The sequence below is a fragment of the Oculina patagonica genome, chromosome 8, assembly GCF_052425735.1.
Source record: "Oculina patagonica isolate OP01 chromosome 8, crgOcupat, whole genome shotgun sequence".
NCBI classification, from domain to species: Eukaryota; Metazoa; Cnidaria; class Anthozoa; order Scleractinia; family Oculinidae; genus Oculina; species Oculina patagonica.
In genome coordinates this window covers 14,007,260-14,034,221 of record NC_135765.1, presented here as the reverse complement: position 1 = coordinate 14,034,221, position 26,962 = coordinate 14,007,260, and the positions used below count along the sequence as shown (strand labels likewise).

The window sequence follows — 26,962 nt, the reverse complement described above, 5'->3', positions numbered from 1 at the left end:
CTGTGGTTTACTGGCACCGTCTAGTCCGTCTACTCATCGCTTCGCTACGCATCGCTTCGTTTGTTAACGTCTTATCGCTTCGCTTCAATAAACTTTGTTTACATCCTTTATCGTCGTGAGCATAATTATTGTAGCAAAAGTTATACTGAAAAGCGCGTCATGAATTTTCTGTCCTAACGTGGGATTAAACGATCGTCCTGTGAGTAACGTTCTGCGCTCACATGGGTATTTCTAGTCGACTGATTAAAAAGCGATGTGACTATCTCAAGTACACATGTCAAGTACATGTGGCCAAACTAAGTACACAAGAGCAGGAGTTTCTCGTGCATTTCTAGTCGACAAATTAAAAAGCGATGTGACTAACTTAAGTACACATGTCAAGTACATGTGGCCAAACTAAGTACACAGAGCAGGAGTTTCTCGTGCATCAACAAATTTGATATTTTCATTTATGAAATAAACCGTTCTCCCAAACAAATCCTTTATATTTCTAGGGTTGTGTAATAACATACAACAGATATCTCAGTGCGCTGGCATTCATCTTCTACGATTTTTCAAAGGTGGGTTTGCATCTTGCTCGGCTGAAATGACATCTGAGCTAATTTGTCTTGTATGCTTATACTTTGCTAATCAGAATGTAATATGTTAGTTGTTTGCAATTGTGTTTAGCCGCTTTTTAACTTGGAAGCTTCTGCCTGTTAAATCTGCTGGAAAAAAATCCCTGCATCAGGGAAGCTTTAGAGAGATCACTATATTTACGAAACATTTTAATGACCAATTCTTGTTGATGATGCAGGGAAGTTGTGACTACATAAGTTCGCCGTCGATCGCCATAGTCGCCATTTCAACACAAGTCTTGTGGTTCGTCACAATTTTATTTCTTCTATATCTATGTCGCTGTTAAAATGCTGCGTCGCTTCTCGAAATTTATCCTAACAGGGCCTCTGAAACTGAGAGTCTAAAACCAGCTTGCATTTCAAGGTCTTCTAAAGTTGCTTAGCAATTTTAACCGTCGGACGTACAAGCAAACTCATACCCCCATCATCGTACAAGGGGGGGAGGGGGGTGGATGGAACCCCTCCCCAGAGTTTTCGTTATATTAAGGCGTAGCGAAATTATTTTGCTCTGAAAAGAAAGCCCTTAGCTTACTCTACAAGATGACATAATTTTAATTGGCTGTGACGTCATATGACGTCACGTGACGTCATAAGAGCCGCCATCTTGGATCCGCCATCTTGGATTTCAACATTTTCTTAGAAAGTCACAAAATAACGGAAATTGATGAAAAATCAAGCTAGAATGCTTATGGAATGTAAAAATAAACAAATCTTGCACTTCTGTTATAAAAAACTGGAAAAAATCAAGAAAAATGTTAAAAATGACGATTTTTGGCAAGACCTGCTTGTATTTATGACGTTGCCATGGCAACGTCACATACCATGGACACATGGTTGACATATCAAAATTTCCGCAAAGGATGAATGAACAGCTACCGAAAGTTTCAGCATTGTAGGGTAAAAGCTTTTTTTCAAAATTTGGGAAAAACCTTACGGGGGGGGGGTGGCATCCACCCCCCCCCCCCTTGTACGTCCGAGGGTTAACTCGTTTAAAGCTCAAACAAACTGTTTTCACTGCGCATGCAAGCGGTATTTCTCCAGGTAGAGAAAAATCAACTGTTTCCCGACTAGTGTAACAAGAACAGCAGAATCCCACCCTAGAAGAAAAAGCAACTGAGTACGAGTCGGGCAGTGAAACTTATGAGCTCGAGGGTGAAATTTTTGTAGAAGAGGACAGTGGTTTGGCCATCAGTAAGCTACTTAAGCTGTCGACTTTCTAGTCGGGATAACATCTCTATTTAGCTGTCCTTTACGGTTTAACAGTCGATTCGTTTACAAAACCTATGACTGAAGTACTATTAGGTGAAATTCGTGGCATAAGTGGCGTTCACAGTCGCCAAATAGGGCCAAATGGGGTGGCGGGATGCGGGATTGCAAACGCCTATTTTGGACCCCCTTAAATGATGTTGCTTATATGCAATGTGTTTTCCGTGTTTCTTATGACAATATCGGTCCCATATTTAGAAGACGGCGCCTTGTTTATTATTTGGGACCAAACGCAATTCGTCATAATAGTTGTGTGTAAAGGTCACGATCAGCATATGTATTTTAAATAGCAATTGTTTACTTTTTAACCGTCCATTGCTCATAATTAGAACACAAATAACACGGCCGGTAGACAGAGATGACGCAATTTTAAAACAAACTGTGATTTTCACTTGATTATGTAAACATTTTAATGACAAAAAATGAATTAATAGATTGCGACACGCTTCTTCGTTCTGTTTTCGCTCAAAGTTTTAGTATTGGAATCCGCCATAAACTAGCGTCTGCGAACTGAGATACCCAGTGAAGTACAGTGAAGTACAGTGTATTCTACTGGTTATAGCAGCGTCAAGGATGGAAATGGTGCAGTCGAAGCATGGTGTCCGTATTTTTAATCAATTTTGTTTACATGCCTTTATTGGTACACTTTAATTGTTCTTTCGTTCTCTGGTATTTTTAGCTAATGTTTGATTTGTTTACATAAATGCAAGCATGTCTTGCCAAAAATCGTCATTTTCACCATTTTCACCATAAGTAATCAAGACAAATATACTATTTTAATGAATAATTATTCATAGAAGTGGAAATAAGATCTTTAGTTTAAAGACACTGAGATGAACTTCTGTACTTTTATATACCAAACCAATGAAATAGCTAGCCATAAAATTGCATTTTTTATTTCGACGAACAGTTGAAAAATACGACTTAAAAAAGCGGAATACCTTACTGGCGCTATCAAGAACAGCACTGAAAAAGTCACATGACAACATTGGCGATCACGCGGATGTTCCGGATTTTATAAGTTGGAAATTGCTCGAATTTATTAACTTATCAAACGTAGAGAGTTTCATGACCCTCATGTTTTATTAATCGCGGATTACAAGAAAAAGTGTGAAGATTTAATACGCGCCCAGCCTCGAGAAAGCGCCCACCTCGAATATTTGGGCGTTTTTATAATACAATTATTCCACTCGCGCTTGTTCAGTGGTAATGAGATGGTAGAAGATCTCATATCCAACGCGAACTCGTGGAATCATAGTTTTATTAAAAAACGCCCAAAGGAATTGGAATATTTGGGCTCCCTAGCTGTTTTCGTTGACGCGTATCGGATACCATATTTGTGGTCAATGGTATATGAGCTCATAAACCATTGCCTGTTGACCAATCAAAACGCAGGAATTGCAATACACCATTGCTAGTTTTAAATAAAAAACAATAAGGGTTTGGACCTCGGGCGAAGCCTCCCCGTATAAATGCTTTTTCAATAGCCCAACCCCCCCCCCTCCCCCCCCGCCGGATGCTGAGCCCTTTATCCAGGCAAGCGCACTTCTCTTTGTTGGCGGCTGAGTAAAAGGGATCAGTTTAACAGTTAACGTTGATAACCTTGCAGGTAGCCGTGAAGATGTTCACTTCATGTAGCCAAGAAATCTCCTTTTTTGTTAATGGAAGAAAGGTATGTGAGGTGAATACACATATCTTATTAGACATTTTAGTGTATAGTATCGATGTATACTTTTACGAGTCTTATACTCGGCCAGCCCGAAGGTCGAGTCAAAATAAAAAAAAAAGACAGGAGTGCAAATGCACAGCGATAATAGTGCTATACTACCAACTAAAATGTCTAACAAGAGATTTATTATCCAACGTTTCCTTTTCTCAAAATCAGGAATAGGGAACCAGTTTAAGTAGTCGTGTGGTGTACAAATATCCTGACATATTGGTGCTCATTTTGCGCGTAATTTGCACTCCATGATGCGTATTTTAAACAATTATTGGATGAGGTTTTTGTGATATCCGGAATAATCAAGGTCGAGGTAGGTGTTCATACCGAGACCATGCTGATACCGAGACCTTGATTATTCCGAATATCACATAAACCGAATTTAATAATTGTTTTATTATACAACTGTACATATGCATTGTTTTTTTTTTGGAAAGGGAAGTAATGCAAACGATTTCAACCTGTTTCAAAACTTGTGCTAATTCCTACTATAGCTAAATTATCGAATAGTATCTTCCCAATTTTTGTTAGTCATTTTGTGTTTTCCGAGACTTTAATTTATTGTCCAGCAATTTTTGAACTTCGGTCAAACTATTTCTCGTTTGAAGAAGTGAATCGACGAACTATGAATTTCCTTCGCCGCCAAATGCCTGACCACATTGCTCTTGGAAATCATGCATTGCGCGCGTAACCTACAGATTAGTGAATAATCTGCTAGCAGATTATTCACTAATCAGCGGGGTCGCGCGGATTCCCAGAATTAGCTGTAGGCTCTTAGCCAATGAGAAGACTGTTAGTGACTACAATGTATAATAATAATAATAATAATAATAATAATAATAATAATAATAATAATAATAATAGTAATAATAATGATGATCTTTTAACAGGAGGCTCCACCCACTAGTGTGGTTTTCAGGGAGGTCCTGAGATAAAAAAAATAACGGCATAAAAAATATATATATGAATTAAAAATCGAAATTATTACAAAGTTGATTAAAAACCCCTAAAAGCTAAGAACGATACGGCTAAAAATATATAAAATTAAAATTCGCAGTAAAATTAATAAAAATACAATTGATCATTAAGGTTAAAAAACTATCTAGCTTATACTTATTATTTACATTAATGTTTTGTGTAGGACATTCTTAAAGTCTCTTAGAGATAGATTTTTGTTGTTGGCGGCAGTTTATTCCAGTCAGCCAAAGCACTGTTAAAGGATCTGAGAAGTTCCCAGTTGGTGACAGATTTTGTAGTTCGAATGATGTTTTTGGAGCGGGTGTTAAAGCTATGATAATTTTGTCCTCGTACAATGATGTTATTTCTAGTACTGTCGTCATTGACTAAATTATGCATGTGGATGTAACGTTGCAGTTGCCTTCTGACAGACAGGTTTGTCCAGTTCAGATCTGATAGTGTTTCGGATGAAGACGAATGCGTCGACCTATCCAGGATCAATTTAGCAGCTTTATTTTGTAAAACTTGGATTGAATCCATTAGGATCTTGTTGTTTTTATAATTGCGTTCGACAAAGGAGTACGTATACTAATCGTGTCGTTTGTCCAGAATCATATCTCCGATGTTGTCCCATTTCAGCTTTTGGGCACCATCTTGGACTGGCTGGCTCAGGCTGACACATGGCCTCGTTTCATGCAAAACAAGATGGCGTCGGATCCTTCGATCACAGTAAAGACCCTTTCAGTAACGTTTTGTGCTCGAAGGAATAGCTGAACTTGTGTCTGGAGTTTAAATGATGCCGAAAATGCCATGGAAAATATTTCAGGGGTATCATCCAGGGACGTTGAGTTTTTTCAGCCACTAGCCTGCGTTAAGCGTTTAGTGTATATCAACTTGTTAAATGCACACGCAAGTTTTTTTTTATTTAAGCGGTACAAATTAAGTCTATATTTGATGCTTTTTTTTTGTCGTGTGTATCTCCCTGCTCTGGATGAGACAACCTTAGTGTTCATGATTAAAAATAAAAATAAACGTTACTCTGGTTAAAAATTTTGTTATTAAGTGTTCGTAAAATATCCGAAATGTCCCAACGTTTCGGCTAAAACTTAAGCCTTTATCGGGGGGAAGTGATAAGTGAATTTAAAAAAAGCACGTTCTTATATAATATGCAAATCGAGCGCTAATGTCTGGTCCTGAAGGCTAAAATTAGAAATTCGTGTGGTAAATGCATGTCGTCATCGCGTTTAGGTTTAGCGTCATCGCGGTTTTTGCTTAATTTCCCAAGCCTCCAAAATACGTCTTTCGCACCAATTTGTTCGTTTCGTTTCTCCAATGTAGCTTTTGTCACAAACTCGGCAGGGAATTGAAACATGTGACTGCGGCAGGGCGAATGGCTACCCGAAGCGCCCTGAGTGCTGTGGTCACATGTATCATTACCTTGACCGTTGATCAACAGAAGACGGAAAAGACCGAACGATCCTCTCAACAAACGCCTGCAACTGCACAGGTTTCTGCATGTTTCCGTACGTCAAGGGTACTATGGAACCAATGAAGCTTTTGTGGTTTTAAAGCAGCTTTGATATTATAATTGCTTAAAATACGGTAATCATTGTCTTGAATTTTCTAACGTAAAGGTAACAGAGCAAAATGTGCAACCCGAAATGAATCTACTACAGTATCTCCGAAATCACTGTATCCTTTAATGCATTTTCTATGCATGGTGCGTTGGGATGAGAAGTCATTTATTGTAGAGAAGGAATCATTCCTACATTAATATAGAAAACGACTGAGATTCTATCAAGTAAATTTAGTATCATGATGGAATTGCTCACTTGATTGTACACCTTAACTTCAAGATAGTGGGTTTAACAGGAACCAAGCTTGGCTGCAATCAAGGTGGCTGTGGAGCATGCACTGTTATGATCTCCAAGTATGATCATGAAAATAAAAAGATCAAGTATCCTTTACGCAATATTTGTTTGTCAGATACACTGTGTCCTCGATTGGCATATCAGTACTAGTGCTAAATACATTTATGAAAGCTCGCGTGCTGGCCCTGTCTAACTCCTATTGACACATCACGGTGTATAACGTAACATACACAGCTGCGTACACACGGCCGTGTGTATATAAGATGACGCATGCAGAGCATTGAACTCAATCACAAAGGAAACCTGTTTTCGCGCTCAACTTTGTTGCCAATATGTTACATTGCCGCTATGTTATAAAAAACGGGTTCATGAGTTAATAAATACTAATTAGCTGAACAGGAGTTTGTATCAAAAGTTAATTCTATTGTTTGATTTGTATTGGAACAGTATTGGGGTTTAAACTTGTGTACATGTGATCTGAATATGGTACTGGGATTGCGGTTTCCACCCGCAAGAATATTAAATTAATTTTACAATCATTAATAGTTACTAGAGAGGTTAAGCATGGCGTTAACGGCAGACGGCAAACGGCAAAGATAACTTCTAATCTTAAGTTCTTTTCTTCTAATCGGCAAATAAACCACACAAAAAGGGAATAACGTCTCCTACTATTCATTGCAAATACAAATAATTTCACTCTTCTGTACACACACCTGAAGAGAGACGACAGAAATTTGATTTTTGCCGTTTGCCGTTTGCCGTAAACGTCATGCTTAACCTCTCTAGTGTTTCACTACCGTGGTACGTACGGATAGTTTGAGTTTGATGGAATTTATTTATCGTATCAGGTCATGTCCATTGAATAGCCATCAACTTTAACTCTGATAAGGCATTTTTCTGCAAATGGTTGTTTGCTGCCATTGTGTGCAGTTGATGGAATGGCTGTTACCACAGTGGAAGGTATCGGTAGAACCAAGACTGCCCTGCATCCAGTACAGGTAAGTACAGCTTAACCCTATTCAGACCGGGGGGGGGGGGGGGGGGCTTTTGAGGCCCGCGCTGACTTTGAACTCTTATAACTTCTTTAAGATATAACCAAACGCTGCAAAACTTTCTGACTTTATCTGGCAATAATTTGGTATGGTTGGATGATGTGTCAGGAACTTGATATCACCATGGCAACGGCATTTTGACAGGCATGTTTTCCAAAATTTGTAATTTTCGTGTTTCTATAAATAAAAAATAAACTTTAATGGAATTATTTTTACATTTTTACGGTTTAAATGCACATTATTATTGGTTTTGAGTACTTTGCAGTAATTTTGGTAGGTTTTCTGGCATTTTGGAAAAATTTTGAAATCCAAGCTGGCGGCTGTTTTGACATCATGATATAATTGTCACGTGATGTGACGTCATCATCCCACGTGCCGTATACCAAAACAAAGATGTTCGGACATACAATACATCATATAAGTTTCATTGTGACTGGTTAAATATTCTGGTTAATTCTCCCGGGTCAGAGAAGGTCCAAAAAAGCCCGGTCTGAATAGGGTTAAATATAACAAAGGTTACTTCAGTTTAGTCCCTAGCTGAGCGTCCCGCATGTCTTGTTTCGGTGACCGCGCAAAGCCTGGTGACGTCATCGCTAACGATAGAATCTTGACCCGATCATCTAGACTCCCTTAACCTTCTTATTTTTTTCTAAAGGAGCGGATTGTTAAATCTCATGGATCGCAGTGTGGATTTTGTACTCCCGGAATGGTGATGTCAATGTATACACTGCTAAGGAACAACTCTTTACCAACACAAAAAGAAATGGAAAGCGCATTTCAAGGTGACTAAGAAAGTTAGTTTCCAATAGCGTTGAAATCTTGAAAAGGGATTTAAAAAAATAGCAAATAGTAAACGCCACAGTGTGCACTATTTAACGAATAGATTCCATTTTGCCGTGCGTCTGTTCAGTTATAGATCACAAATTACGTCAAAATGTGGTATAAACAGAAAAGTGACCCACGAGCCGCTAGGCGAGTGGGTTAAAATGCGCGTATAATTCAGGTTATTATAATAATAAGTTATTCATGTACGCAGAAGGTTGCTAAGGACGAAAGAAGCAGACTCTAGCTTTTTGGGTGCTTAGCAAACCCCTCAAGTGCATCCATAACTCGGTAGTGCACGCTGTGGCGTTTACTATTTGTTTTATAGCACAACTTTAAGGTGTGAGTGAGTGTGTGAGTGAGTGAGTGAGTGAGTGAGTATTTTCTGTATAACAACTGCGTTTGCTAAGGTCACTTTCTGAATTTTGAACTTTCGCGTGCAATACTCACGCATTCTCTGACGAAACGCTAAAGGACTGAAAGGAGATCAAACTTTTGAATAGGTATCTGACCGTGGATAGTTTTATAATCAATGATCAGACGTAGCGCATAGCTAATATTCTTTCAGCTTTATGGCGCAGAGGATTCTTGATATGTAGCTTTTTAACCAATCAGAGCGCTCGCTTAACTTTGGTTGTGCAATAATAAATATTAATTACGGGGCTGACTGATCCCTGCTATTTTTTGGACAAATCCGTTAATCCGCCACTATTTTTGATCAAACCCGAATCCTCGTTATTTAAAAACTATGTGTGGTATAGTTTCACTGCAACGAAAGGTAGAGGTTAGTTCTTATGCCGTATTCTTTTTTAGGAAATTCCATTGCAACCTTAATTGTTCTCGGATTAAACACTAAAAAATCCCTATCCTACAGCAGATCTATTTATCAACGCTTCCTTTGTTCATAATGTAAACAGACGTCAGCTAATATGTTGTATTCCCCACTGTACTAATTTTAAATGTCATGAGTCATCTGCCAAGAAACTTCATAGATTCAGTTATACGACCAACTGAATAATTTTACGGAAAAGGATACCCTATTCCAGTAAGAACTCGCTGATTACCTTTCCCTAACCCAGTCTAAACTGCCTGACAATCGTACCCTTCACAGCGGCACATGTTGCCGGCCGAGGAAGGAACAACGCAATTTGCACGCTTGTAAGAAAAACTACTTATTATATAAAATACATACTAGTTATGCAACGCTTTCGAGTGGTATACTTAACAATTATTCCATGAGCCCGCGTTGGATAACGAGGTAGTAAATAGCCAACGAGGCGCGAAGCGCCGAGTTGGCTATAACGACTCGTATCCAACAAGGGCAAATGGAATAATTGTTTTATTTAAATTCTTCTCAAGTTTAAATCGACTGGACATTTCATTTTGATGTAAACGAAGTGATAGTATGAGAAGGCGCGAAAATTTCAGGCGCGGTGTTCACTTCTTGAGTTGAATGAAACATACGAGGAAAGCGAGCGAGAGAGTTTTCTTCCCAAGATTTTCCTCGAACAATCCCCTCTAAAGTCGTCTCAATATCCTGGAAATTGTGACAACAGTGAAGATTTACAAGAAGATCCGAAGCAAAAGCTTTCTGGAAACTGCAAGTCTTGTGCAAGTCGAACAAAGCAAGTGTTTACATTGTACTTCTTTACGGCTCCACGGCTGTCATCAAAACTTCTATATTATTTGAAGCGAAATTGAGCTCAAAGTCGGACAGGTTTATTGAAGTGTAAAAGTACAAAACCAAGATTGAACTTTACTGAGGTGCTGAGCCTAGTTTTATGACGTACACTGAATGAAACTGTGTCAGTTTGCCGTTCTTTCGTAAATTATTTGCTGCTTTTCTACTTTATATTCACTCGCTCTTGTTGTGCTTTTAAAAGTATTATTAATTAAACTTTTCGCATCAATCCTTTTGTTTTGCGTAGTTAAATTTACTATGGCATTTCTGTGGTTTTTCTAGGCACCGCCAATTATTTCTTGTTCATAAAGCTCGCCAAATTTGCTGTTTAAAACCATTTTTTTGAAGGAACTGTCGCTTCCTGAAAATTTTAATTTACGCTAAGCCGCACTTGCCGCACTCATTTCCCATATAAGGTCAAACATAGGTATACGAGCTGACAACTGGGATTCAGTAAACCAATCAGAAAGCTAGAAATGCAATATCCGAGGTTGAGAATTTAATAATATGGAATATTCTACGAGTCACTTGTATTTTCTCGGTGTACACACGAGCCTTTAGGCGAGTGTGTATACCAAGAAAATACAAGTGACAAGTGGGATATTCCATAGTATACCACGAGAAAGTGTTGCGTAACTATTTTATACCATGCCATAGAAAATAAGCTTACTAAATTTCGTCGAGAATAAGCGCACGATGCAGCGCACGATGGGAAGGTTGATTTGAATAATGTCGAATACACAACGGCTTTCCTGAATTCTGATTGGCTGTATTTTCTATGGCATGGTATAAAGTGCATTAGCGAGTGGAAGCAAATCGAGAAAAAAGGTATCACACGTGTAGATATATAAAAATGATATCCACACATGTGTGATATCATTTTTGACCAATCAGCTTGCAGAGTTTGCATTGTTTCAATGCTCAATAAGCCAAAGTAAATCGATATTAAGTCGAAACATCTTCGGATCTTCCTCGGCAATCTTCGGAAAACTTCGGAATTTTTCGGAAAATGTATCAAAATCATTCGTACAACCTTCGGACAACATTTTGAAAATTTTCGTAAACCTTCGGAAAATGGTCGGGAATCTTTGGAAAATCGTCAAAAACATCGTAATTAGTAGGTTTATATAATATACAGAATAATACATGGTTGCTTGGAGATATGAAATTCATCTTCTCGTAGCCGATTTTAACCCTCGAAGATAGATTTCATATATCCGCGCAACCATGTATTATGCTCTATATATCCAATATGGCGGACAAAATGATCCTTGTGCTTTTTATTATCTTACTCCCAAGATACTTAGCGACTTTTATAATTTATAGAAGGGAGGGGTGGTGCAAATGCAACATAGTCTTCTTTATCCTCAACACACACATCAATTTAGTTCATTTAGGGACGGACCATTATTTTTTTGGAGGGAGGAGGGGATGAAAAATATTTAAAAAATTGTTTGCAGGGCCTGGAAAGACAAAATAGATTGTTTGCAAAAACGATATGTATAGCAAAAAATAGTAAGAGTTTCGAAAAAAAATGTTTGCAGAGGTGCATAAACTAAAAAAAAGTTTGCAGAGGAATAGTATTTATCCCCCCCTCCCCTCCTCCAAGAAAATAATGGTCCGTCCCTTATGGGAGCACCCCTAGGTCGTGTACACTAACTTTGTTTCTCAATTGCAGGTAATTTATGTCGATGTACTGGTTACAGGCCCATTATAGAGGGTTTTAAAACTTTCACAAAGGTATTATCCCTAATTACACTGTTTGAAAGGAATAGGCCCTCTTCTAAAAATTCCATAATACTCTTCAATATAATGTGCTAAGACGTAATAAAAATTCCAATCTTATTCCTGTGTTGTAAATGTAAATAGTGGTCATGCACTTAGCTTCTAGATAGTTAGTTTACAGGCATGACACTGAAACAGAGGAAACAAATATTTTAAATGGACATGGCAAGGTTAAAAATTTCCAACTGGCAGGGGGCAGATCAGTTGGCTCTATACAAAGCGTGACCGAGGAAACAACCGAGAAACAAATCCAACTAGTGGCAAGGGCAGGTCTTGAACCGGAACCTCCAGATTATTACACCAGCTCCCTAAAGAGGGGAGGGGAGGTTCAGAATAAGGAGGAGGGTGAAAGGCCCAAAAACATTAGGGAGGAGAGAGAAATTCTGGCTAAAAAATGGGAGGAGAGAGAAAGTGGCACAAAAAAAGTAGGGAGGAGGGAGAAATTCTAGCTAAAAAAATGGGAGGTGGGAGAAAGTGGCGCAAAAAAGTAGGGAGGAGAGAGATTTACTCTCCCGTCCCTTTCTTCCTCCCTAAACCACTCGGCCACGCTTTCCTCCACAAGAGTGACAGAGTGACACAATGGAAATTAGAATACATGTAGCCAGCTTGTGCTCGAAAAGAAACGTAAAAGCTTAACTTTGTTGTTTTGAGACCAAGCTGGAAACCACTATTTTTTACAAATTGCAAACACAGGAAAATGTGGCCTAAGGGCCTCTACAAACTTGTAATATTGTGGTCGACAACTACTTCTTGTCGCCAATTTAATGTTTAATATCGACAACAACAAAAAACGTAGTATGTGAAGTGAGTTGTCGACAACTAAACGCCAAATTTTTAGTTTACAGGGTCGTAGCCAGACTCTTTGCAAAGACGAGGCAAGATTTCCGATAGCCGAAGTCCCGAGCGGCTAGCTATAGGGGAATCTGAGGGCATGCCCCGGAAAAATTTAAAATCATGAAGTTTCAAAACGCTATTTTCAGTATTTTTCCTAAGGTATAGTTTCCTCAGAAAAAAATAATATCTTTCCAATTAAACGTATTTTTTTTTTTTTTTTTATCTGGACAAGACAAGTGCCTCTTGCCACTCTTGCTAGCTACAGCCTTAGATGTTTGCAACAATCTGATTCTACAAGTAATACTTATCTTATATGTGTCTGTTTCAGGAATGCTGTGATAAACGCGTGCAAGGCTGTTGTACAGTTATCAACCAGAATGAAACCACTGTCAATAACGAGGCAGGAAACGTTGACCAAAATGTGAGTCAATTGGCGTTGTCCTCTTATTATTAATAAATGTGGGAGGCGCGGTGTCCTAATGGTTAGGGTGCCGGACTCCGGATCGAGCGGTCCGAGTTCGAGCCCCGGCCGGGGTCACTTGTGTTGTGTTCTTGGGCAACTTGACACTTTACTCTCATAGTGCCTCCCTTCACCCAGATGTATAAATGGGTACCGGCGACATAATGCTGGGGGGAACCCTGCAATAGACTAGCATCCCATTCAAGGGGGGGGGGGGGGGTAGAAATATTCCTAGCCGCTTAATGCTACGGAAACCGGGATAAGCTCTGGCAATGTGGGCCGCTTGGCTCGTGGCTTCTCCTTCCTTCTTATTATTCATAATTTGGCAAATTATTATTAGCATGAATCCGTTTTACTGCGAATTCCGATAGCTCGAATCTTCAACGGACATCGAAAAAGGTTCGAATTTTTGGGAGTTCGTGCTGTTGAGGGAAAAGTTGGAAAGAAATAACTATTCAAAGTGGCTATGAGCCACTAAACTCGAAAAGTTATTATGAAACAAGAATCGAAAACAACAAACTGACAAGGAGAGATTTGCTAAAACAAATGTTAGTTTAGTTCCATTGTCATCTAGCTGCTCATCGAGAGCAGGCCGAAAGGGCAAGTGATAGAGTTCCCATCGGTTGCAAATTGTTTTCTTTCTTTTTATGTTTCCTTTTTGTTTTTTGAAGGTTAGGCAAAATAATAATATCATTAGAAAAATTAAGTTTTGGTCTATTTCAAGAAAACTGACATTAATACAATATTTTGGCTGGTAGTTAAGCATGCATGTACCGTATTTATTCGGCTATAAGCCGAAACCCTAGACTTTTAGTTTTTGGAACCAATTAGACTCTGACAAAAAATAAACCCAAATCACTCAGCTATAAGCCGAGACACGATTTTTCCTTCAAACTATAAAACAATCCACGTGCAGCGAATCAACATATTTGTTAAATCACAACTATGTAATTAAAAAACAACAAATCACTGACAAAGAATGAATTTATTAATAGAACCGTACACAAGCATGGCAAAACATTCACCTGAGTTCAGAATCCCATCTCAAACAATCACGCATTTTTCCGAAAAGCAGTTTTCGATCATCAGCCAAAAGCTACTGGTTTTCAAACAACTAAACCTTCAAATTGAAAGTCGTTACCGAGGTAGAGACAGTTCTGAACAACTGCAAAATCGCCAGAGAATACGGGATGATTCCTGATGATTCGGTGAATCTTCAGTTCGTCGCAATTCGCCAAGATGCTTGCGAAAAGATCAAGCAGATCAAGCGGGTGAACTTTAAATGTCATCAAAACGAAATATGTGCTGTTACCAGTATTTTGTCGAGTATCCTCAATCCAATCAAAATCTTCTGAAATGGTTTCTTTTAGCAGAGAACGTGAGAGAAGTCGTGGTATTTTAAGTTCTCGCTTTTGAACAAAAATATTACATGCAGCCGATTTCTGTCAGATTGTGTTGCAATGTTTACCAAGCGCGTGGGAACGAACGCTTCTGATTTGCCAGTTCCTGGTGTCGCGACAACAAGTCAAATAGATCGATTCCTTCTTGACCCTCTTTCTCTTAAAAAGTCACGTTAGCAGTGATTCTGCTAGACTACGAGCAGTCCCTATTTTTCGCAGAGTTCGTCGAGTTTAAAGCGAATTTTTTTTTTTTTCGAACTCTGCGAAAAAAATAGGGACTGCTCGTAGTCTATGATTCTGCAAATTAGCTAAACTTAAAGAAAGGAACAGAAGGAAAGAAACAGAAACAGTCTCAGGCAGAAATAATTATTGTAGAAGAGATTGCGACGAAAAAAATTGGGTCTCGGCTTATTTCCGAGTGTTTCGGTTTTTTTGTCGGAGTCTAATTGTTTCTAAAAACCAAACGTTTAGAGTCTCGGCTTAAAGCTGAATAAATACGGTATTTCAAGAAAACTGGCATTAATACAATATTTCGGCTGGTAATTAGGCATGTTAATATTATTCAACTTAACAAGAAATGTAGGTTATCAGAGGACAGGTCTAATTCTCTAGAGGCCGTAAAACACTTGCACGTATTGCGTGCCTACGTTTACAGGAATCGAGTGAAGGATGGAAGGAGTGAATTCACTTCGCCCACTACAACTCTTTTCCGAGTTAAAAATGACCTGGAGCTGAGGGAATCGAATCAGGTCTCAGTTTTCGAGTTATAAACATGGGTATTGATAGTTTCGTTGTTATATGAAACATGAATCCAGCAATTCTTAACTTTGTTTACATGCGTACTATTCTTCTGAGTTTCTGACATAAGAAATTTAATTTAATTTTTTGGTACATACAGGTTTGTGATAAATTGTTCAAGCCAGAGGACTTCGCTCCCTATGATCCAACACAGGATGTCATTTTTCCACCTGAACTGATGGTAATTAACTCAGTTTAGAATAAAAAATACACCTCAGCAATCATCGCTATGGTAGAAACATTGAATAATAAATAAATAATAGCCTCCATTTAGCGCGAAAATTAACCTGAATTTCAGACGTGTTCTTCAACTCGCGCGCGCAGGACAAGAGACCAGTAAGACACTACCTCTCCGGAACCTTTATTTTCATTCATCGTTGAACAGAATAGCCGCTAATACTGTGCAGTCAAGACGCTTCTGCGTTAGGGCAAGGCAAAAGGAGGAAAATATGTTTAATAAGAAACATTTTTTTCTTTTTTTTTTTTGAAATGTATTGCGACAAGCTGTAAGAGACATCTTGAAGGGAACAAAAAGTAAAATGCATGGTGTAATAGCTTTGCACGTGCTGTTGGCAACCTATACCGAGTACATTTTCAGCCGCTTTATGAAAGCAAAAGCGCAAAATTATTATCACTTCTCGCTTTTGGGATGAATATATTTGTCATACACAGTACAACAGAACCACATAGGGGGGCCACATATATTTGAAGAGTTATGCATTATATATTACTTGATGTATTTCATCAGAAAGACTCACTTGGTGGTTGGATGGTTGTATCTCAGATATCCTTTAATGTGACTGCGCGATCCATATTTGACTATTCAAAGCACCGGAAATAATAACTACCACCTTTTCAACGACTGTTACAAGTCGAAGCACAAGCAGTGCAATACACTTAGGTTGCTCATCGAGCTGCTGTTCCTGAATTAACTGTTCCAACAACGTAAGGCTTCAAGTTGCCAGTTCCAACACGCTTGGCCGCTCTGGAAAGTGCTGACGTTGGCAATGCAAATGTCACTAGAGTGCGATTGAAGCCAGTCAAAGGCGACTGAAGGAAAAGCTTGCTACTCAACCATGTTTGCAAGCAAATGCAAGTATGATTGAGTATTTCTTGCCACTTCAGAATGTGAGTGATGCCGCTCGAAGGCGAGCGATATCAGTCGAGAGCGACTGAGGGAAAGTAAGTGATGCCACTCGAGTGAGAGGAATTGAGCGGACGATGATGAGTTTTTAAAGTGTTTTCTTGCTTTAATACACAAGCCGTAATCAAAGCGGAATTCTGTTTGTAATTGTTTTTAGTATAGTTTTCTCACCTTATGCAAATTACGTTCTGCCTAGTTCATCTTGTTACAGCCCGCTACACCCGCAGGGGTAGACTTTGTAGGAAACCCGAAAAACTTGACTTGTAATTGTACCCCCGTGGGTACCCTACAGCGAGCGTCACGTGACTCGCATCGTGTTCGCTGTGCTCAAAGTTGTAAGTCCATGCACAGAATCGAAGCTGTGAAACAAAGATTGTTTGTACACCAGAAGCCGTGAATAAAGACGTTGAGTTTAACAAAACATAATGGTCCTTCGAGCTGTGGATTTAGAAGATCGCAAGAACATTTTGCTGTGGATTGACTGACTTCTGTGAGACTTCGTGCAGTCAACACTCGAAACCACGTGGGCGACAAGATGGCCGCCAGTGGAAGTGACAGTGATATCGAAGACGAGCTATCTCGAAAATCAGTGGAGCAACTACGTGGATTACTCAAAGAAAAGGGATTATCGACAGCTGGAAAGAAAAAGGTCTTGATTCAGAGGTTAGTAAACGCATATTATGAGTCAAAGACTGCTGTGAAATCAGAGCTGTCAGAATCACACGAAGATTTGAATTTCGCTAAACTTAGCAAAGAACTTCCTCCATCCGTTAGCAAGGAACAGTCGAAGGAAATTACTTCGATTCGACGTAAAGCGAAAGTATTGCAGGGGGATATTGAGGCCTTAATTCGTGATATTTCAGAGCTGAGCGAAAGTGAAGGCAATAAGGTCAAGATACAGATTAGAATCGAGAGATTGACAGAGTTTCGCATGGCATATCTTCAGTTGAGAGATCGTATAATTTCACTACTCTCAGACGAGGAAATTGACGATGAGCTAAGCTGTTGGAGGGAATTCTTGGATATGATAGATCGAGCTGTTGATGCTGCCCATGAATACTTAAATAAGGAGTCCAATTCAAATGAACAGTCCTCAAAAGGGAGTGTACAAAAGGACAGTCACCAATCATCTAATCTTAAACTGCCTAGAATTGAATTGCCCAAGTTTAATGGTGATGTGTTGAAATTTCAAAACTTCTGGGATCAGTTTGAAGCTGCAGTGCATGACAATGATGATTTGCCCAATGTCCAGAAATTCACTTACCTGCGTTCAGTGCTGACTGGCATTGCTTTGCAATCAATTGAAGGGTTTGAAGTTACTGGGGCGAACTATCAACCGGCAGTAGAATGTCTCAAGCATAGGTATGGAAGAAAACGTGTGGTAATCTCATCCCTTGTCAAATCAGTCATTAAGATGGATGCAAAATCTGTTGTAACTGCAGCATCCCTTCGAGATCTTTATGACACTTTAAAGAACCGAACTAGGGCTTTAGAAGCTCTGGGAGAAAATCCAGTGAGTCATGGTTGTATTTTGTTGCCAATGTTTGAGACCAAGTTGCCATCAGAGTTACTAGAAAAGTGGGAATTGGAGCTTGCAGACACCCCTGAAGATGAGATTGGTCTTGAATTGTTCTTTAAGTTCCTCAATCGACAGGTTGTATCCAAAGAGGCAGGAGAGAGGAACCTAGAACCAAATCTTAGCCCAAAAGGTCGTAGTCCAAATAAGGAAAGAGACAAAGCAAGAAAGCCACCGTTCATTCCAGCGAGTGACCGAGAACAAGTGTCAACTGCATCTGCTTTGTTCAGTGAGGCAAAACCACCAACAATTCCAAGTTGTAGATTTTGCAAAGCAAATCATGGGTCACTTAACTGCCCAGTGTTTAATGGCAAACCAGTAGATGAAAGATGGAAATTAGTTCAAGAAAACAAGTTGTGTTTCAATTGTCTTAAGCCTACCAACAGCAAGCATTTCTCTAAAATCTGTCGTCATCCCAAGTGTTCTGTTGTAAATTGCGGTCAACGTCATCACAAGTTACTGCATAGTCAGCCTTTCGTCGCAAGAACTGAGAATCCTAACAATACCACATTGACTGGATTGGCTGCTTCAAAACCCTCTTCATCTATGAAGGAGACACTTCTTCAGACAGCGTTAGCTAAGCTATCAGTGAATGGCCAAGAAGTTACAGTTCGTGTTCTACTTGACTCTGGCAGTCAACGGTCGTACATCCGAAAGAACATTGCAGAATCCATTGGTCTGCAAGGCCCCTCAGAATTATTAAGTGTTGCAACCCTGGGAGGAGACACAAGTGAAACCAAGAGATTTCAAAGAGTGCGATTTACTCTTTCGCCAATTCAGGGACATCCAACAGGAACTGTGGAAATGGAAGCTCTTACTATACCCAAGATTTGTAATCCCTTGGGACCTGTCAAGTTGAATCTTAAGAACAATCCTCACCTGCAAGGTTTGACTTTTGCAGACTCCTACCCACGCAATTCAGTTCAAGTAGATGTTCTTATCGGTGCAGATCACTACTACTCTTTCGTAACTGGAATTTGTAAGAGAGGAGAAACCCCTGAATCATTGGTAGCTGTAGAATCTCACCTTGGATGGATACTTACAGGACCTGTAGACAGTTCTTCAGAGCACACCTCATCCATGCTAACAATAGTAGAGAATAAAGAGATCACCACAAGTCTGAAAAGGTTTTGGGAACTAGAAGCAATTGGCATAACTGAAACTGTGAATCCAACTATGTCACAAGAAGAAGAGTATGCAGTCACTGACTTCAATGATGGACTGAACTTTGATGGAAGAAACTACGAAGTTCGATTGCCATGGAAGAAAGACCGTCCAAAACTTGAGAACAATTATGCGCACGCTGTGAAACGACTTGAAAGTATCGAAAGGAAGCTAAAACGAGACCCTGAGAAAGCTGAAGCATACACCACTGCAATCAACCAGTATGTAGAGAAAGGCTTTGCAGAGGAAGTAACTGACTTGAGCAGTGAAGATGGAACTGTCCGATACTTACCGCACCATGCTGTTTTCCGTGCTGACAGAAAGACCACAAAGTGTAGAATCGTATTTGATGCTTCTGCCCAAGAGCAAGACAGTGCATCTCTCAATGAGTGTGTCCTTCCTGGTCCTGCACTACAACCAAACCTTGCATCTGTCCTGATTCGTTTTCGTACACACAGAGTTGGCATGATAGCAGATGTAGAGAAGATGTATCTTCAGATTAAACTTGCACCAAAGGATCAAGACGTTCACCGGTACTTGTGGAGGGATCTAAGGACAGATGAAGTACCCAAAGTTTACAGAATGCGAAGATTGACATTTGGAGTGAACTCTAGTCCATTTCTTGCCATCGCAACAGTGCATGCTCATGCCAATAAGTATGCAGAGACATTCCCTAATGCTGTGAGGGAAATTCTACATAACATGTATGTAGATGATTGCTTAACAGGAGCCGACACAGACAACTCTGCAATGAAGCTTCAACAAGAGATGTCAGAAATCATGATGACAGCAGCATTTAACTTGACGAAATGGGCTAGCAACTCAGAGCTCGTAATGGATAGCATAGACCCAGAGAAAAGAGCATCATCGCCACTAGTGAAGTTTGATTCATGTGAACCACTCAAAGCACTTGGTGTTTCATGGGACTTGACATCTGATTGCTTCAGATTCATTGCACCAAACGAAATTGTTTCATCCCATGATCCAATGACAAAGAGAAGTCTTTTAAGTTTAGCATCCAAAGTGTTTGACCCAATGGGACTGATTTCGCCTGCCACTGTGAAAGCAAAGATCCTTTTCCAAGAGCTCTGGCGGAGAGGATTAGAGTGGGATGACCCATTGGACAGTGACATTAAAAGGGAGTGGTCATCATGGAAGTCAGAGTTGTTGCAGCTAAAGAAGGTGGCCATACCTAGATGGTTTGGAACAAGTGTCACTTCGGAGTCTACCGTCGAGCTACATGGTTTTGGAGATGCCTCCCCAAAGGCCTATGGAGCAGCAGTGTACATTCGAGTTATTGACAAGCTGGGACAAGCATCCTCTCAGCTAGTGATGTCGAAATCCAGAGTTGCGCCTATCAAGGAAGTGTCACTTCCAAGATTAGAACTACTAGCAGCAGTGGTCAATGCTAGATTATTGAAGTTTGTTGTAGATACTTTGCAAATCAAGATGAACCGTGTTGTATGCTGGACAGATAGTATGGTGACGCTTCACTGGATTAGAGGACGAAGCTCACAATGGAAGCCATTTGTAGCAAATCGAGTATCAGAAATCCAGTCGACATGGGATCCCGAGTGTTGGCACTACTGTGCTAGCGAGGACAATCCTGCAGATCTGTTGACACGTGGATCGAATTGTGACAAGCTGATGTCAAGTGGACTTTGGTGGAATGGACCACAATGGCTGTCCTTACCTCTTGAGTATCAACCCATCCAACATCAAAGTGAAGATAGTCCACCAAAAGCCTGTGAGGAGGAAAGAAGAGTAACCCATGCTTTCACATCAGTCACCGTGAAGCCATTAATCGATATGTCTCGCTACGGAACATGGATGAAGCTGATCCGAGTAACTGCTTACGTGTTAAGAGCTGTAAAGGTGTTCAAAGCAAAATGCAAGTCTCCCGTGACTGAGCTGTCAGCTGAAGAAATGCAACAGGCAGAGTTGAAGTGCTGTATGTGGATACAACAAGATGTATATAAAGAAGACTACGAGCAGCTGAAAGCTGGAGAAGCACTGCCCAAAAGCAGCCGCCTGTTAAAGCTAGACCCTTACTATGACAGAGCTGATCAAGTAGTAAGAGTAGGTGGACGATTGCATTTCGCTGACATTCCTGAAGTAACAAAGCATCAAGTAATCCTGCCACATGGACATTCTGAAGTCGCAAAGATGATAGTAGATGTCCACAAACAGATGTTCCATGCTGGTCCAGAAACCATATTGTCAACCCTGAGACAGAGAATTTGGCTAACCCAAGGAAGACGTGAAGTCAAGCGAATAATCAGAAAATGTGTAACTTGTCAAAAGCAGCGTGTTGGCCCTTGTGATCAGAAGATGGGACTGCTTCCTGAGGAGAGAGTTACACCCTCACTACCGTTTACACACATTGGTACTGACTTCGCTGGGCCCCTTTACGTGAAAGAGGGATCAAGTGTGAAGAAAGCATACATTTGTGTATTTACCTGTGCATCGTCTCGCATGGTTCACCTAGAGCTAACAAACAGCCTGACAACAGATGAGTTCCTACAAGCCTTTAGTCGCATGACAAATCGCAGAGGTCTGTGCGATACAGTGTGGTCAGACAACGCAAAAACATTTGTAGCAGCAAGTAATGAAATCAAGAAGTTGTATGCCAACCACAAGACACAAACCCAATCTATGTGGGATGCAATGGATCTAGATCGTATCAAGTCTGAGTTATCATCAAAGGGGATCAAGTGGAAATTTATCACTGAGCGCTCGCCATGGAGAGGTGGTTGGTGGGAACGATTTTGTAGAGCAGTCAAAGAACCACTTCGTAAGGTCCTAGGAAGAGCACTTCTTACCTTCACTGAACTGAACACACTGCTTATTAAAATAGAAGGTGTCATCAACTCAAGACCTCTGACTGCAGTGAGTGATGATCACAGAGATCCATCGCCAATTACACCTGCCCATCTCGCCGTTGGCAGATCACTTAACCAACTACCTGATGTTAATGAAGACAGCCTTGAGATGTCCAGTAAGAAAATTATGGAGAGGTATCTTTACGTGCAGAGATTATTCAACCACTATTGGAAGCGCTGGAAGCAAGAGTACCTGCATCAGTTGACCGTGAGAAACAAGTGGCATAAAGAAGAAGCCCCCATAAAAGTAGGAGATATTGTGCTGATCTCAGATGATAATGTGTCTCGTGGAAAATGGCCGTTGGCTATAGTTCAAGAAGTTCACCCTGGACGGGATAAACTTGTGCGAACGGCAACAGTACGAACTGAGAAGAGTGTTCTACGCAGACCGGTACAGCGTCTACACAAGTTAGAAGTAGAATCAACAGCCCCACAAGTGATTCCTGAAGAAGTTCGTTTGCATGGTGGGGAGAAGAATGAAACAAACATTGTTCATAGTGAAACTAGTACTGTTCCTGTTAGTAAGCCAAATCGCAGTGTTGTCCTCTCCGATAGAGGACAAGGTGGGGAGAATGTTACAGCCCGCTACACCCGCAGGGGTAGACTTTGTAGGAAACCCGAAAAACTTGACTTGTAATTGTACCCCCGTGGGTACCCTACAGCGAGCGTCACGTGACTCGCATCGTGTTCGCTGTGCTCAAAGTTGTAAGTCCATGCACAGAATCGAAGCTGTGAAACAAAGATTGTTTGTACACCAGAAGCCGTGAATAAAGACGTTGAGTTTAACAAAACACATCTATACATTTCTTTTCTGGCTTTTGTTTTGCAATGCTTTTAATTTGGCGTGCAAATCGAAGCCGCCAATATTTGCACAATCTGCTGGGATGTGTCTTTGTTAAGCCATTGTTCAATAGTACTACGCGCGTCAGCCTTAATGGCTATGTGCTAGCGCTTTGTAACAGTGAGCACCGGAATTAGCAATGTGAATGCGTGATGCGGTTCTAGTCAAGACCCACATTTCACCTTTGCTCACCTTAGAGTCTCCAGTAGCTCAGTGGTTTGAGCATATATCCAACTAGATCACGGAGGGACGTGGCTTTAAATCCCATCTGGAACTCGGAATTTTTCCGAGTTTCTAAATAATGCAAATGCAAAAATTTATTATGCTGTATTTCATCAGTAATAGTCAATGATGAACAAGTAATAAAATTTAAATTTTTAGGAATGTGAATTCTTAACCGGCATTTTTAAATTGCACTCCGCGGGTAATAATCACATAATCGCGGATCATAGTTTTTTCTCTTCTAAAAACGACCAAACAAAGTCTTTACCCTGTTTTCCGGTCACCTGTAAAATCACCGGACGGCATTAGCGGATATTTCTCTCAAACGTCTCTTCTCGGGAGCGCGCGACCAAAGAAAAACCTTTGAAATTCAGGATACGCGAAGATATGCACAGATATTTATAGAACCAAGTTGGCTATAATAACCTCTTACTTGTGGGGAATATTGACCCGAGATCGTGGCATTACTATACGAACCAAAAACGACGGAGAGCTTATATTCGCCAGTACGACTCGAGCAAGCTAGGTTAGGAAGAAGATTATTATATGATACTCGTTTTAGCTGCAAATTTTGACTTTGTCGGCTTTTGAAACAACAACGACAAAAAAAACCATGGAAACGATCCGTATGGCAAAATGCCTACCAAAGAACCAATCACGATGCTCGGATTTACCCCAAGACTGCCTTACCATATAATTATGTCAGATATTCCGCTATTGTGTATTTTTAAGCTCCCAGAAACCGCCAAGCCCAAAGGATTGTTCATTAAAGGAGACAATATCACTTGGATAAGACCAACAGCATTAGAAGAGTTGCTTGAGCTGAAGAAAAAATATCCACAAGCTCAACTCGTGGTTGGTAATACTGGTATAGGTAAGCAAGACAAGCAACACTAATTCCATTGTAAATTTTCTTTTAAGAGCTCCGTGACTGAGGTTTTCTATATTCACTGCCCGTGTTTTATTTCGGATTTATGGATAATTCGCTGTGGTTTTCTTTGCCTGCGAACAGGCTCCCGAGTGGGGTTACGCGAGCGAGGCGAGCCGAAGAGCGGGACCTGAGGGGGCCCCTTTCCGCGCTTCCGTATTCCCCATCAGGCCCCGCTCTTCCGCTCACTTCGCTCGCGTAACCCCACTCGGGAGCCTGTTCGTTTTAATCATGTTTCATGGAATCAATATCGATTCGGTGTATGTTTTCTTCCAGTAGAGATACTGTCTTGATTTCCTTCCAGTCTTTCATTTAAGAACACCTGTTCAAAGCGACTTCATTACTTAAAGAATCGGGCACTTTAATTTGTCAAATTGTTTCCTTCGTGACTTCATTATATTCCTTAGTCATCATTTATGCTGCATACATTAAACACATTCCCGCTCAATTTATTCATGAGCCGCACCATGTCTTCATTGATTTTAATGTATCCCGATGCTCACTTAGATGGCTTCTCAAAAATATTAGTAATTCGGTCCGCCCTCTACTACTGCAAGTTATATATTTATTACTACGGTGTGAACCGACGGTTTTCGCGTAAAATATAAATTAGATGTTAAAAAATAAGTTACTGCTATGAAATTGCAATACAAGCTCACCCGGTATAGTTTTGTCTGTTGTGCGAGCATGGAACGGGATCCTAAAGAAGGAGTTATTGATTAAATTTTCTGGTATGTCAAACAGGAATTCAGATGAAATTCAACAATCAGGATTATCCAATCTTGATAGCTCCAACCCATATCCCAGAATTGAAGGCTGTGGAACGTACAGCAGACGGCATCAAGTTTGGTGCGTCTGTGACACTCAGTACTCTTGAAGATGTTCTTAAGGACGCACTGCGTACTCTACCAGGTATTCGCGTACTTCTCTTGCTGGCTTTACGCGTAAAAGTGCTCATGCCAACTAGGGAAGGAGACGTAACTGATTTGAATAAAAACTTCAACCCTTAAAAAGCTTGCCCATACCTAAAAATTATTCAGACAGTTCAGCCGCCGGTTGGCTAAGAATGAAACCAGCTTCCCTTTTAAAATAATTTCATTTCTTTTTTATGTCCTTATTCATTGTTGTTTTGCAGTTTGAAGCATAGTAATAGTTTAAAATGACACCACTGTCATTAAAGATGTGAATATTGTTTATCGTGGTGTAAGATAGGAGTGAACGTAAATACTGCATTCCAATTATGTAAAGGAGCGTTTACAAAAGCGGCTATGATCAAGGATGGCTTTTAAAAAGTGGAGTGGCTTTAACGGTTTCCCTGTAACATGCACAAGTGCAGCAAGTTGTAAGTCAGATACCAAGAAACTCCAAGACATGCCGGCGGTCATCCAAGGAAGAAGGCCGAAGTTCCACTGAAGCCTTCCGAAAATAGCCGAGGATCATTAGAAGTCTTCCGAATACTTCTCGAAGATTTCAGAAAATCACCAAAAGGCTTCCAAAGATGTCCGAAGATCACCCAAAGACATCCGTAATATCTGAAGATTTTCGAAGATGATCCAAAGATTTCCAAATATCACCCAAACCATTGCAATAATCATGCCTCTTCCTAACAGTGGTTCAACCATTGTATGTTTGGCGAGACTTCTTTTTTCCAACTGACCCAAACTTGTGTCTTTATTGAAATATAGAACACAAGACCAGATGGTTTGCCGCAATACTCTACATGCTCAAGTGGTTTGCTGGTCATCAAATAAGAAATGTTGTTGTGAGTATCAACTGCATAAAGCCACAGTAAATTATTTTATACTAGATTACCATCTGATACTGCGAAGTACTACGATTCTCGACCAACAGACATCTTAGATTCAATCTCGAGAGAGGTTTGGGGGAGAGCGGAAAAAAGCCCCTCACCACCCCCCCCCTCCCCCTCTCCCTCTCCCTCCCCCATCCGCGTTTTCTCGTTTCCAACCCGCTCCCCGCCCACTTTTTCTTATCCAAAAGAGCGGCGAATTGACTCGTCGCGAGCAAATACCGATACTCGCGCGCCTATGGAAAACGCCCACACTGCAAGCTAGAAGCTTGTGGGGCCGTTTATTCCCGATCAAATTGGAATTTGAAAGTGTTGGTTTTTGCGGAAGGAGGAAAACCGGAGAACCAAGTGAAAAACCCTCGAAGCAAGGACACAACAAATTCAGCCCGCATATGGAACCGGGACGGAATCGTACCCGGACCACATTGGTGGAAGGCGAGCGCTGTCACCACTGCGCCATCCCTGCTCCCCACACTCTCCTCTGGAAGAAAAGTGCCATTTTCTCGTTTGAAGTTACGATTTACTTCCCATTTATATTTTACCAGGCCCTTGGTAGTAATATCATGACTGCTAATCCAACGTCAGACTTAAATCCAGTGTTAATGGCGGCAAGATGTACACTGCTACTGGTCACAGCAGGAGGTATTTAAGGCATGTCCGTTGTCAATACCTAAATGGTTATATATTAAAGGAACGGAAATCCGCAACTTTCACGGAAATTAAAATAAAAAGATGGTCAAGTTTTACCTTGATTGTTTTTTCTTTGCGTAATTGCAAGTGGCGTAGCCTGATCTTCAGTCGTCTTCCTAATTCCTCTGGTTGCGCGCGTCTGTATTTCAGGCAATGGGTGGCGGCCGTGAAATCTCGTTTCACAAAAAAAAAAAATGTTTTGGCAATTACGGCTCACACTTATTTTAGCAGATATCGTTTCACGCGATGTGTCATTTTAAATAACAGTTTTTTCGCACTCCATGGCGTAAAATTATGTCAATTCATGACTCCCGAAAATACAATTTACCATCTCAAGGGACGAATACTTTGTTGACAGATTAACGAACATTTTCATTGGCTGAAGAGTTATTTTGACAACAAATTATATACCCACTGTAAGAGCGGTACAGGGTATGTATTGATG

The 26,962-nt window shown here is 40.4% G+C and overlaps 1 protein-coding gene and 1 pseudogene across 2 annotated transcripts in view; both read left to right on the top strand.

Annotated features, from left to right (window-relative positions):
• Positions 1–4,452: 4,452 nt before the first annotated feature.
• LOC144663854 (xanthine dehydrogenase/oxidase-like) overlaps positions 4,453–26,962 on the top strand; it is a 69,607-nt pseudogene continuing 47,097 nt past the window's right edge. The window contains exons 1-11 of the transcript XR_013572681.1: positions 4,453–6,252; positions 6,421–6,517; positions 7,321–7,429; positions 8,139–8,265; positions 11,665–11,726; positions 12,934–13,026; positions 15,364–15,444; positions 23,825–23,966; positions 24,765–24,932; positions 25,706–25,782; positions 26,373–26,469. The product of XR_013572681.1 is annotated as a xanthine dehydrogenase/oxidase-like (transcript). The remainder of the gene's footprint in view (positions 6,253–6,420; positions 6,518–7,320; positions 7,430–8,138; positions 8,266–11,664; positions 11,727–12,933; positions 13,027–15,363; positions 15,445–23,824; positions 23,967–24,764; positions 24,933–25,705; positions 25,783–26,372; positions 26,470–26,962) is intronic.
• On the top strand, positions 16,624–21,974 carry LOC144663857 (uncharacterized). Its single transcript, XM_078524930.1, has 2 exons — positions 16,624–20,476; positions 21,750–21,974. The coding sequence occupies exons 1-2, from the start codon at positions 16,943–16,945 to the stop codon at positions 21,822–21,824; spliced, it is 3,609 nt and encodes a 1,202-aa protein (XP_078381056.1). The 5' UTR covers positions 16,624–16,942; the 3' UTR covers positions 21,825–21,974.